Below are 14,815 nucleotides of genomic sequence, written 5' to 3' on the forward strand. Positions count from 1 at the left end.
TAACTTTTACAAACTGGAAACTATAATTTTTGGAGGTATTAAGTCATTTTAGTTGAGTCCAACTCTTTGTAACTCCATTTAGTGCATTATTGACAAAAATACTAGAGTAGTTTACCATTTCCTTCTTTAGTTCATCTGACAGATGAGGAAACAAAATTAAATGACTTCCACTGGGTCAACAATGCTAATAAGTGTCAAGTCCTGATTAGAAGTAAGGTCTTCTTGATTTCCTGGCACGCTATAAATACACTTTGCCACCTAGCTGTCTGTTCGATTGAATAACACAAGAATTTAGAAGATGCCATCTGAAAATTCCTCATTTAAAAACCTCTTATATAAATTTGTCAGAATAATAATAGCTAATATTTAATAATGCACTTTTAAAGCTTGCAAATCACCATGCCACTTATCTCATTTGATATGAAATTTTTTGAAGGATGTTACCACCAAGGACACTTTGATATTGCTCTTTAGTACAGACTGTATAAAGCCCCCATAACAATTCAGAGATTCCTAAAGGAGATTAAAAACCACTCAAAAAGACTTGACCAAGTCTCACAAAAAAGCCTAGTGGATAGAGGAAGATTATATTCCAGTCTGGGATACATAACACAAGAGACATCACGTTGGGCCATCAATATTTCTATATTGAATAGTCACTGAAAATACCTACTTAAGTTAGACTAAGAGTTGAACTGGAGGAAGAAAGTAAGCTGAAATGCCCGTTAGTCAAGATTTGTTGAGTCCTTACTATTTGCCATGTTCTGTGTTAATAAGCTCTGTAGATACAAAAAAATTAAAAACAATCTCTGCCCTCATATTTTTAAAGGGGGAGACAGCATGCCAAAAAATAATATATACAAGACATAAAGTATAAATGGAAGGTAATCTCAGATCAGATGGCTATAGCACTGAGAGAGTGTGAGACAGAGTGGAGGAGACTAGGAAAAGCCTTCTGAAAAAATGGATTTGAATGCAGATTTCGAAGAAGTTGAAAAGTTAGTAGGGTAGAGGTAAGGAGGGAGAACATTTTAGGCATAAGAGAGCCAATGAAAAAATAGGAAGATAGGAATTATAGTGTTACACTTGAGGAACAACAAGACAAAAGAGTATAGCTAGATCTAGAATACAAGAAGGAAAGTAAAGTATTCTTTAATAAGAAGAGTATATATAGGTAATACGGCTTCAAGTTGTAAAGGGTTTTGAGTGTGAGAGAATTTTATACTAGATCTCAGAGCTTAAGAGGGAGCTACTGGAGTTCATTGAGTAACGGATGTGATATAATGCTTTTAATAACTCCCAAGTTTCTTCCCGATACAAAACGTATTTGTGTTTGATAACAATCCAACAGACATCTCAAACTTAGTATGTCCAAAACAAACTCATTCTTTCCCCAAAAACCTACCCCACAGCCACTCCCAAACTTCCTCATGTCTATCGACACCACTATCATTCTAGTCTCTTGAGTTTTAAATGTTATTGTTGGCATCATTTCCTCAGGATCCCTCACTCCAATCACCCAAGCAGTTGCCAGATCTCAATGTTTATAACTAGAACATCTCTCTTCTCTGTTCCCTTTCCCTCATATAGCTATTACTTTAGTTCAGGTATTTATCACCTCTATCTGGACAACTAAAAATTTGCTTTAAGCATGTATCTAAATTTGTCACTCTTCCACCTAATAAATTCCAGAAACTTCCTATTACATACAGGATAAAATATAATTTGGGTTACAAAGACTTTTCACAAAGTCTTTATATACCAAACATTCCAGCTTCTATTATAATTATATATTACATACATATGTATATATGCATATGTTAATCACATACATTATAACATTATTCCTTTTAGCCTTATTTATGATCTAACCAAAATAGTCTTGCTTCTTCATTCATTGCATGTTGGAATCCTTACTAACTGCTAACTAATTAGAGTTGATCTAATCTTACAAGAAGATGTTTTGGCCAGAACCTGAAACAAGGTACTAAGTAGAACTAATCAATACAAGGCTTGTGTTCACACCTTTACTCATTGGAGTCCACAAGTATGCTAGCTTCACAAAGTACACTTTCTAACTTCAAGGGAGTCCACACCTCCCTTAAAGCTCATTGGGCCAGAGAGCACTATGGGAGAAAACCCATAATCCCATTCTCTCAGAAGAGGCAGATAAAAGGCCAGCGATGAGGGATCTATGGAGAATACATTTTTTCCTCTTGGCTGGCTGATAGCGCTGGACTTGAGAGGAACGACTCTGGTGCAGAGAACACTTTGACGGATTTCAGTGGAGCTACGCCAGAAGCCCTCTCTCTGCAGCAAGTTGGTGGCTGGGCTCCCCAGAAGGAGAGAAGAGAGACCTTCCATCTCTGTCTTGGTTGGAGGCAGAAGAAAGCAGAGGCAGAGGCTGAAGGACAGAACCTTTGGATTTGGAGACATCCGAAGGGCTCCAAGCCTCTAAACCGGCTGTGCTTTGAGAAGAACAAGAACGCCAACATTTGAACTCTAACAATTGCACTACACTATCTCAATATCCTTAAACTGGTACTTCCTCTATGCCTGTATTGCTCTTCCTCCTCATCTCTACTTAATGGAATCTTTTACATTCATTAAAAAGACTCAACTAAAGTGTTGCTTTCTACATGAGCTTTCCTGATCCCTCTAATTGTTGGTTTCCCTTCCTTCCTAAGCTACCTATCTTTTATTTTTAATATAGTAACAAATGTCCACGTAGGTTCCCCTAAAAAATTAAGTTCCTTGGAATCAAGAGCACCTTTATTTTTGTCTCTGTATCCCAAGCACCAGGTACTTAACATGACTGGCAAAAAGAGAAAAAATAATGCCCCATTAATAATTATGCTACGTCAAAAGATCTAGAGGAAAGCCACCAGTTTTTTAAGTTGATCCCTAAGAGAAATAGCAAGAAAATAGAATATCAATTCATCTTAGTGAATTCAAGTTACAAAAAATAGAGGTATTAGAGCCAAGAGAACTGAAAAAACTGATGTATGTGAACATAGCCATCACTGATGATTCCTGGGAGATGATGGAGAATGACAGACAGTGCTGTGGGAATGGAGAATGGCAAATGTCCTTGTTTTCAAGAAATGAAAGAGAAGGAACTTAAAAATCACAGGCCAATGAACTTACTTTCAATCTTTTAGAAAATTCTAAAATTTATCATTAAGAAGATAGTAAATATCTAGAAAAGAAAATAATGATTGTAAAGAGCAAACATGACTTCATCAAGAACATACTTCAGGTTAACTTCATTCATTTCATAAAAGGCTTAAAAGACTAATAATATACCAGAAGAATGCTATTGATAAAATTTAAATAGATTTTTAAAATTGCTTTACTTCTAAAAAGATTCCCTGCTCCCTCCCCCTCTCTCCAAGCCAACAAGCCTTTCCTTGTAAAAAGAATTTTAAAAAGGAAAAAAAAAGCAGTTTCTTATTTTTTAATAAGATTTTCTGCAAGTATCTGGCAAAAATTCTGATGATATCCTTTTGGAACAGGGAAAAATGTGATCTGGATAAGAATGAATGTATTAAACATTAATTAATTATTACGTGCACAAGCGATATGCTAAGTACTGATTAAACAAATAAAAAAGTAAGGCAGTCTCTGCTTTCAAGGAGGCTCACAGTCCAATCAATGAGGTAGACAACACATATGGAAGGGTTTCATCTACAAGTCAAATGGAAAATTCCATGCTCCTTGGGATATAGTGGCAAATCAGATAAAGTTTCCTTCTAACTTTCCTTTGCTATATCCACATTCAGATCATGCCCTCTAACCACAGGTGATCCTCAGAGGTCTGTCCAGGATCCTTTTATCTTCTCCCTTTTTACTATGCACTATCTGGTGATCTCATCAGCTGCCATGTATTTAACTACTATCTTTGCTGATAATGCTAAAATCTACTTATCTTGCCCATTATTTTGCTGACTTCCAATCTCACATCCCTAATTGCCTTTCAAACATCTCAAACTAGTTGGCTTGTAGACATCTTAAACATGTCTAAACCGAACTCATTATCTTTCCTCCTGAACTCTACTCCCCCTGCTTCCCATCCCACACCTTCCCTATTACTGTTAAAGGAAATAACATCATCCCAGTTTCTAAAGTTTGTAACCAAGGAGTTAGCCTCAGCTCCATAATCTCACATTTAACTCCACAAACCACTCCTGTATCTAATCTATTGCATAGCTCTGTCAATTTGATCTTTGCAACAGCTCTCTTCTGATATTTCTACCTCTCTGGTATAGGCTCTCATTCACTCCATATCAGCAATAGCCTACTGATGGGTCTGCTTGACTCAAGATTCTACCTAATTCAAAATATTCATCATTCAGCTATTGAAGGGAATTTTCTTTAAAAGCAAGTTCAACACTATGCCCAAAGGACTAAAGCTGTGCATACCTTTTTGATCCACCAGTCTCACTACTGGGTCTGTATCCCAAAGAGATCATAAAAAAGGAGAAAGGACCCACATGAGCAAAAAAGTTTGTAGCAGCTTTTTTTTGTAGTGTCAAGAAACTAGAAACTGAGTGGATGCCCATCAGTTAGAGAATGGCTGAATAAGTTATGTCATATGAATGGAATGGCATATTATTATTCTATCAGCAGGATGATTTTCAGAGAGGCCTGGAGAAACTTACATAAAGCAATGCTAAATAAAGTGAATAGAATCAAGAGAATATTGTACACAGCAACAACAAGATTATGTGATGATCAATGTGAGGGACTTGGCTCTTTTCAACAGTGAGATAATTCAGGCCAGTTCCAATGGTCTTGTGATGAAGAGAGCCATCTGAAGTGACTGAATGTGGATCACAACATAGTATTTTCAACTTTTTTGGTGTTGTGTGAGTGTTTGGTTTTTTTCCCCTTTAGATTTGATTTTTCTTATGCAGTCCAGCACGATGAATATGGAAATATGTTTACAAGAATTGTCCATGTTTAACCTATTGTAGGTTGCTTGCTGTCTAGATGAGGAAAAGAAAAGGGAGGAAAATTTGAAACACAAGGTTTTGCAAAGATGAATGTTGAAAACTATCTTTGCATGTATTTGGAAAAATAAAAAGCTATTTAAAAATATTGTAAAAGAAGGGAAAAAAAGCAAGTCTGAGTACATCACCACCTCTTATCCCACCTCATATCCCAACAAACTTCAGTAACTTATCACCTGCTAGATCAAATGTAAAATGCTATTTGGTCTTCAAAGCCTTATAACCCAGTTCCCCCCTCCTACCTTTCCAGTCCCAATAAGTGTGTTCTTCAATCCAGTGACAAGACAATGGTCCCCTGCCTCTTCTCTGAACAAAACGTTCTATCTCTTGGCTCTAAGCATTTTCTCTGGCTCTCCTCCAAGAGTGGAATATTCTTCCTCCTTCACTCTAATGACCTCCATAATTTCCTTAAGTCCCAACAAACATTTCATATTCTATAGAAAGATTTCCCTGACCTCTCTTAATTCTCAAGTCTTTCTTCTATTGTTTATCTCCTATTTATATAGGAGCTATATCTATCTATCTGCACATAGCTTGTTGTATGTATTTGCTTGTTTGCTGTCTTCCCAAATAGAGTTTTGATCTCCTTGAAATCAGAGACCTCAAAAGAAGTGCAGAATAATGGTCAATTTTACTGAATACTTTGAAATTCAGCTTCTACATAAATACAACTACTCTGTTTTCACTGAAAATAAAATTTAAATTGAAGTCCACAAAAATTACTAACAAAATACTAATTTATTCAAACTGTTAGAGGTACAGAATAAACACTTTTTCAGGGTCTATGGCAGGGATAGATTGTGGACGTTCTTGGTGGAGGCCGCTGCTTTGAGGAAAAAGGTTAAGGTCCCAGAAGGCAGAAGTATAACCTGATGCTAAATCAGATGTCCCATCCTGCTGTAGGTGGGCCTGCAGACCATGTCTCCCCTTGTGAAAAAAGAGCTATAGAGATGTCCGCCAAATTAGATTCTAGATTAGATTCTAGAATATCATTGCTTCATGACCTCCTTTGGCAGCTTTCTACAGTGCTCAGCTACATGAGTCTGGAGTCAGGAAGACCTAAGTTCAAATCCAGCCTTAAACATTTACTAGTTGTGTGTCTCTAGAGCCCAAGGAACTTCTATAGCCCCTATTTACATGGATGGCCACTTAACTCTACTTGCCTCAATTTTCCCAACTGCAAAATGGGAATAATAACAATATCTACTTCCAGGGTTGTTATAAAGCTCAAAAGAGATAATAAATGTTTAGCACAAAACAAAGTACATACACAGTAAGTGCCATAAAAATGTAAGCTATCTCCATCATATCATCATTATGCTTGGAAACCTCATATATCCTGAACACAGTTATTAAGGTTAGGTTCCACAAAGATATTATATAGCCTTTTTACTTTTGAAGGTGACAACTCCATGCCTTCCTAGCTCTTTATTCCCTGCCAGCAGGAGCATAAAATACAAAGTTTGTCACATTAAAGAGGTTCAAAGTTATAGAGAATCACTGCCACTACTTTGTTTCCTCCTTTGTCTTTAAAAGGCAGCATGTTTCAGAAAATGGAGAAATAGATCTGGAATCAGAGATTCTGGGTTCAAATTCTGGCTCTGGCATTTTTTGCCAGTGTGATCATAGGCAAGTTGCTGAACGTCTCAGTGCTCTCTATCATTAAATGAAGGAGTTTGTACAGATGATCTTAAAAATCCTTTCCTTCTTTAAATCTAGGATTCCTGTCAGTGAAGGCAGTTAGCAAAGATTTATACTAATTTAGAAATTATTCTGTTGCATGTTTAAAATTTGTGTGATATTATAACAGTTTTAGTAAAGAAATTCACTTTAATAAAACCAAAGTTTTAAAAATCACTTGTGAAGGATATTTTATCAAGAATTGGGGGCTGGGGGAAGGACTAGGTTTTTTTTTTTTTTTCTGTTTTATTTTAAAGGAAGCCATTGCTACATAAAGTTTGGAAATGACTATCTTAGAGACAATTGTGAACCCTGAAGTTTCCTGAGCAATGTAGTAACATAGTTAAATCTCTGCTTTGGACTTTCAACTTCAAAGCTGTGTAATAGTTTAAATAAGAGATTATGATGGTTTTGAAGTAGCAATGACAGGTATGAAAGAAAATGGATTTAAGAGAAATTAGAGAGAGTGAAGAACAGAAAATAGCTCTCAGGCTGCAGACTTTGGTAACCATAATGGTGCTACCTCAATAGAAATGAGGGAAGTTAGGTTGTTTCAGGACAAAAATGAGTTCCATTTAAAAAAAAATAACCATAGATAAAAGGGGTCTAGATAACACAGAAATATAACTACAGGAAACATATTTGAAAATTTGGTAGATGAACTCTTCATGGAATTATGTTTTTCAGTATCTTTTATTATACAAACATGATTTGTGATTTCATCATAGAAGAACTCTATCATTCAAAATTCTATGAAGATGACTTGGCATAAGGGGTTGCTTAAATAGCAAAGAAATTAAGTTTACACAGAAAATTAAGTATCATAGATCTGAATTCAAGTCTTTCGGACTATAGTTCTAGACAGTACAAATTCACTAAGTTGCATTTATTCCCAACTTCTGAGATCACTCCCAATACTCTTAGTCCCCTCTACCAGAACAGCAGCCAATCTCTAGCGTACATGAACAGGAAAATAAATAAATGAGTAAAACTGTGAATTCATATCACTCTAACTGAATTGAAGTATCAATAATTTATCCAACAAAGTGGTTAAGTATTCATAGGGTACAATAGCATTATACAATTAATTTCTTCCTCTTTGTTAATAGAGAACAATCCCTTCACACAATATAAAGGAAATAAAAAAGGGTCATTTCTAAGGTCTTAAAAACATTTTCTCACAACTTTGCCATTCCTTTAAACTTTTCCTCTTCATAATGCAATAGACCAGAAAATTGTCAACATTTTCTGCCAGAGATGAACATTAAAATATTATTTTAGACAAGCAAAACTTCTTGGCAAATATCTATCAAAAACTAGAATTCATTATAAGCCTGGATGCTAACTTTTATTCCTATTTGAAAAGTAAAAAATACTTACTTAAATATTTACTGTTTATAAATCCAAGTGGTTTCCTTTAATTGTACATATTTACAACTTCTATATTAAAAAAAAATTAAAATACCTGAAATTTAAAATATTCTCAAGAATCACTCCCCATTTTCTTTCTTTTTTTTTTGTTCTCACTGCTCATCCTTGCATCTTGTAATCAAGGTTATTTTCAGGTCATAGTTTAAATCTGAGCTCATTCAAAAAAGGCTTTTCCTCAAGGGTATGATTTTTATAAGCCTCTCCTCAGTAAGTTTGTATGACCGTATATACAAATATACCTCTTTTACAAAATAAATATCTTATACATCATAAGTCAATATATTTATATAATCTGGTAATGCATACACACATACATACTTGTATCTTTTGTATTAACTTGTATGTCACCATGTTTTTATCCTTCCTGTAGAAGTAAGTTGGAGAGTAGTAGTCATTATTCTTAAGTATTTGCATCCCAAACTAGTACGTTGCCTTGAACATAATTATTAATTGTATCCTCTTCTAATTAACCAACCAACTGACTAAATTATGATGACAAAGAATGCTGGATCAAGAGTGTTACTCTATTGTGGCTACCTGAGTAACTTTGGCAAAGCAAGACCCTGGGCCTCAGTTTCTTCATTTATAAAACTCCTGAATCAGAGTAGATTTTCTTCAATGTTTCCTTCAGTCTAAGAGCCTACAAACACAAATATAAGTAATGTTGAAGTGTTCTTTGCTATATTTGAACACAATATAGCAAAATAATCAATAAAAGTAAACTTTTCATCACAGGTTCTACTTAGCAATTTTTTTTTAAAATGCATTATAATTTTTAAATAATAAATCTTATGTTACAAATGTGAGGTTATAAGTAACAAATTAAAAATTAAATAGTACTTTTTAAAAATGAGAAATAAAGTAAAATGCCATTAAAAAAAACAAAACAAACTACACCAGGCTTTCAATTGCTGTCTTGCTTTTAGACAGTGTTCTCATCTTAGTATTGATGCTTTTTTTCCCCCTTTGAAAAAGACACCTTTCTTCTACATAAAGAGCTCATTTTTTAAAAGGATTGGATCATATCCTCTTTGGCTTCTGAGGAACTGCTGACCAACATTTAACAGCAAAGCACTAAGTAGTAGAATGTGAGCTTCATCTTGATAGTAACTGAAATGCTCTTGTTTATTTGAACAGAAAGCCAGTAATCTGCATAAGACCTAAATACTTCGATTCTCAGAATCTAACATGTTAATTTTCCAAAAGTTGGCTCTCAAATAGCAGAATTTAGTACTCTGGACAATTTTCAAAATATAGTGATAATAAGATTTTATTTATTTAGCACCAATCCCCCCAGAAAGGAGAGGAAAAGTTGTCCACAAGTGAAGTTTTCAGTATCTAAAGCTTTCTTTAAAACCTTTCAATAAAATGTACACACTTTACTGCCTGTAGTGAAGAGAAATTTAATCTTTTCTTGACCACCCAGAGACATTATATATATGATTGTGCTATAATATGCTATAATATACTTCCAAGACTAAGAAGAAAAAATTAGAAGATATATACGTAAATATGGTAATTTTTGCTATTTTTAGAATTAGATTACCTTTTCTCTGTCTTGTTTCTCCTTTTGCTTACCACTCTTTCCTAGTCTATTTTGTTGCGCCATCATCCATATCACACCCCAAATTATGAGTGTACTATAATACTCTGTCCTTGTCCCTTTTCTTCTTTCTCTCATTAATCTCAATAATTTCCACAAGTTCAATTATCATATCAAAATGGATGAATTCCAAATATACATATAGCCAATTCTCATTTCTCTTAAGATCGTCTTATATAACAAAGTGCCTACTGGACATTTTGAAATGGATATATCCCAAATCTCAAAATCCATATAACCAAAATATAATTCATTAATACTTTCTATTCACCTCTCAGATTTCTTCCTTCTATCTCTCCCCTATTTCCAAGCCTCCCTTTTTCTGTCAAGGATACCATTATTCTACCATTCACCCAGATATGAAATCCTGGAATCATGCTTGATTTCTCATTCTCCATCACTTTATATCACCAATTAGTCATCAAGTTTTGACAGTTTTACATGTACATCTCTTCCATTAGTCTTTTTTCCATTTACACCACTCAATATTAACCTCTATCTCACAGAGTTCTTGTAAGGATCAAAAAAGGAACTTGTACAAAGCTCTTAATATCTGTCACATAGTAAAATACAAATGCTAATCCCTTCCCTTCTCACAACTATAGGAGTTCAAGTCCTTATCACCTCTTGCCTAAACCATTCTAACAATTTTCTAAGTGGCATTCTTGCCTCAAGTCTTTCCCAACTTTAATCTAAGTTCCAAGTTATATCAAATCAATAATAATTTATTAAGGACCTACTATATATCAAGCACTAAGATAAGTGCTGGAGATATAAAGAAAAGGGATGGTGAAAGAAATAAACAATTCTTGCAGCCAAGGAGCTCTCAGTTAAAGTAAAGGGATGACATGGAAACAACTATACAAATAAAACATAGTTAAGACAGATTGGAGATAATCTCTGAAGAAAAACAATAATGTTAAAAATGACTGAGAAAAGATTCTTGAAGGAGGTGGATGGAAGACAAGGAAGCCAGAGGATGGAGGTAAAGAGAAAGAGAATTTCAGGCAGGGGGACCAACCAAAGAAAATACAGAATGAGAAGACAGGTAATATAAGGAATAGAAAAGAAGGCAATGTCACTGGATTTCACAATATGTAGAGATAAGTTTTAAGAAGACTGTAAAGGTAGGAAGTAACACGATTTTGAAGAACTTAAAAAAGCCAAGCAGAGGATTTTATATGTGATCCTGAATGTAACGGGAACCACTGAAACTTACAAAACAGAATTAAGCTTTAGCAATATCAATTTAACAGCTAAGTTATGGGCAATGGTTTAGAGTGGGCAGTGGCTTTAGCAAGAAAGACCAAGCAGAAGGCTATTAAAATGTCCAGCTGTGAGTGATGAAGGCTTGTATCAGGATGATAGCAGTATCAGAGGAGAGTTGGGGTCATTTACTAGGGATATTACAAAGGTAAAGTAGAACGTAGCAACAGTTGGATAACGGCAGTAAAAAGAGTGAACTTGGATAAGTGGAAATATCTTAATTCCTTCAACAGTTATAGGGAGTTAGGAAAAGAAGAAGAGGTTTGGAGGGCAAAAATAATGAACTGATTTTTGGGCATATAACATTTAAGCTGTCTATGAAACATCCAGTTTGAGATGTCCAAAGAGCAGTTGTGAACTAGAGGTCATAAGAGAAGTAAATAAATATATTTGAAAATCATCTTTGTAGAGATGATTCTATACCCACAATCAGATGACAAAGGAATTTTCCTACAGCACAAATTTGACTATGGCACTTTTTTTCTTAATAAACTCCAATTTTTAAACTCCCTTATTTTCAGAAGCAAACATGAATTATTGTTTGGCATCCAGAGTCTATGCAACCTGATTTGTACCTATTTTTACAACCTTAGCACTCCCCTTTCACATATTTTTTACAAGTCTTTTCCCTATTCCCCTTTTAAAAATTTCCATCTCCTGTCTCCATACCAAGGTACAGATTGTTTCTATATCTGGAATGTACTCCTTTACTTTTACCTCTTACATGCCTTTTCTGACTCAGTTGTACTATAGTGGTTTCTCCCAGTTGCCCAAAAATCACCCAATATTTACTTTATATACATTAATTTTATATTTATCTCATGTACATATGTTGTCTTCTCTGCTAAAATGTAAGCCCCTTGAGGGCAGAGACTGTCTTCTTTTAGTCTTTTCATCCCTAACACTGACATAAAGTTGATGTTTAATGAGATCTTATTGAAAAACTGAAAGTTGGATTCTATTTTATATACCAGTCTCTATGCCTGGAATACAATTCCTTCTAAATCCAATTTTTTATATCATTCCCATATCATTCCCATGCTTCAAGATTCAGCCAGGTGCTACTTTCGTCCCAAAGTACACTGAAAACATAAACTTTTTAAAGGCAAAGACTATGTCACTATTCTTTTTTTTAATAATCCAATTTTTTTATAATCCAAAGTTTTATTTTAATGTTTCATCACATCATATGTTCTCAAAGCCCATAACCACATGGCCTAAGTTTTGGCAGATCATATCAGCAAAAGACTATACTTGAAAACTAGCTAAACTAAACTTAGCAAGGTTGTTTAACAAGCTGTTCTAAAAAGTAAGACAAGACTTGCTGGATGTTAACCAAAGAGATAAAATTATAGATCTTTGAAATATATCCAAAAAAGGGTAAGCATTACCCCAACTCTTAAAGCATCTTTTATCAGTTTATCAAACTAAATCATAGGAAAAAGAGGGGAGGGAGATAGAACTCATATTACTACAACACCAGCTTCATCAGTGCCACTTGCAAGAACATGTCTTGATCTGACTATAAGACCCATATAAATAAGAAATACCACTCCATTCTATTTGTTTGTGCCATATTTTACTAGATATAATGAGGTAGAGCAAACTGCTACTATAGTAATAAGTGAATTAGAGAGCTCTGTTGCAGATATATGAAAAAGATTAACTGAACATAATAACTGAAAAAGAAGCATCAGTAATGAGGCATCTTTAAAAAAGAGACAAGGTAACAAGTTCTGGTTCAAACATACATTTTAAAACATGAAGTCACTATCACATTAAAATGGAAAGTTTAATCTTACTTCCACTCCTCTGGTGGGTGAGCTAGTTCATATTTTTCTCTCACATTGGAAACACCCATATCCAAATGTAGCCAGTGAACTTCCTCTGAACGAAGATGACTGAGTCGAAATCCGTAACAGGCCACATGCTTTACTTTGTGACTGTCCACAATCTTCTGAATGATGCCCTGAAATGCGTTCCCCACAAAAAGAAAGTACACTGATTACAAACATTTATTACAAGTTCTGCATTCATAATAAAGTCAGGCATTAGAAATTCTATCATCAAATTAAAGATATACTTACATTTTATTAGGAAATTTTATTTCCTTTCTTGAAATGTTTGAAAAAACAAAAGCCATCAAGCTCCTTAGTTCATGCTGTCAAATTATTTCAAATGTAAACTTAACATTAATGATATGTAAATGCATACACTGTGGACAAATGAATACTGGTTCTGCATCTGTATTTTTAGTCATTAGTAAACAAAACCTACTGTCAGCATTGTCAAAGGGTTTGGATAATGCTGATTTTTTTAAAATGCAAAGTTGCTTGTTAAAATAATGCTAATACTTTATAATCTAGTGAACTTAGAATTAAGTTTAAAAATTCATTATGTTAATAAGTCATTTGCTACTTAAAGCTCCCTTCTTTACTCAAGTATTTTCCAACTATATACTATATTCATCACTAGGATAGAAGCTGTAGGATAGGATAAGTAAAATATGATCTCTGTCTTTAAAATACTTAAAAATCTGCTTGAGAAGACAAGACTTTCATAAATGAAAAAAATACAGCATAAGCAGGATGTAGCATGCACCACAGGGAGAGTAAATACTGTCAGAATATAGAGGAAAAAGTCTCAATAAGCTAGAAAGCAGAGGAGGTTTTCCCAAAACAAGAGAGTCTTAAGAAGGCTTCAGAAACTATCTAAGTTTGATTGAGTTGGGTATGTTATTCTAATTTATTTACTCCTCAAAGATGGTATTTCAAGGACCTCCTTATTTCTCCATTCCCAAGAGATGTAGCAGCATTCTGAACTGAGAAAATTATTTTGTTATGGGAACAGAAGTGATACTTTTAAAGTGAGTGTATGTATTACTCTTTACTCCACTATGAAAAGGATCTTTCTAAAGCATAGATCTTATTGTGTTACACCTACTCAATAAATTCTACTGGCTACTATTACTTCCAGGATCAGTCATCAATTCTTTCCTACTCTGGATAGTCTATATACAGAATGAAGATTCATTAAAACTTGGCTTAAAGATGTCTAGGGAGAGAGAAGCCACTAACATCTCTAGAGTTAGATCACTCTAATTGTTAGGAAGATTTTCTTAATCAAGACTCCTGCCAATTCTACAAATTTCTTCCCGCCACAGGCCAGACAATACAAGGCTATTTTCAGACGTTAAAAAAGTTTCAAAAAAATTTACAAGTTCTCTAACTCAGGGATTCTGCAGCAAGGTATCTATCCCCAGGAAGTCAATGACTTCTTCTCTTCCTCCCAACCTCCCACAGAGAAAAAAGGAGAAAAAAATTTGATGCCCATCAACTGTGAAATAATTAAGTAAATGGAAAGAACATGAAAAAAAAATTTCAAACCAAATGTTAAGAAATTACAATGATTGAAAAGAGATAAATGATACTTTCCACTATTTCTCAGCAGAGGTAGAAGATTAAGGTATAGCAGAATACTACCTGTTATGTCAAACTTTTTTTTATAGGTTCTATAGGTCAATTTTGGCAAACTAACTTATTTTCCAGTTATTTATTTGTTTATAGAATAAAATATTGCTCTCTGTTAGGAAGAATCAAAAGAGATAAATTTGGAAATGTAAAAGTTATAAAAAATGTCAATAAAAATTATTTTAAAAAACTACTTTGGCTGATTGAATAAACTAAAAAAAGCTTGTTTTTACTTTTATTTTTTAAAACTTGATTTATTTTTTGCTTCACAAACTTCCAGTGATTGGAAAACTCTGAAGTAACAGTAATCCAGTAGAGGAAACTACTCATGTTTCCCCCTTACACAAGTATAT

General features: G+C 34.1%; 1 protein-coding gene across 8 annotated transcripts in view; it reads right to left on the reverse strand.

Annotated features, from left to right (window-relative positions):
• Nucleotides 1-14,815, reverse strand: part of PTK2 (protein tyrosine kinase 2) — a 389,065-nt gene that overhangs the window by 224,914 nt on the left and 149,336 nt on the right. For all 8 annotated transcript variants that reach the window (XM_051971146.1, XM_051971147.1, XM_051971149.1 and 5 more), the window contains one exon: nt 12,795-12,961. In XM_051971146.1, coding sequence (XP_051827106.1) covers nt 12,795-12,961 — 167 coding nt within the window. The remainder of the gene's footprint in view (nt 1-12,794; nt 12,962-14,815) is intronic.

Source organism: Antechinus flavipes, chromosome 1 (assembly GCF_016432865.1).
Source record: "Antechinus flavipes isolate AdamAnt ecotype Samford, QLD, Australia chromosome 1, AdamAnt_v2, whole genome shotgun sequence".
Lineage (NCBI taxonomy): Eukaryota > Metazoa > Chordata > Mammalia > Dasyuromorphia > Dasyuridae > Antechinus > Antechinus flavipes.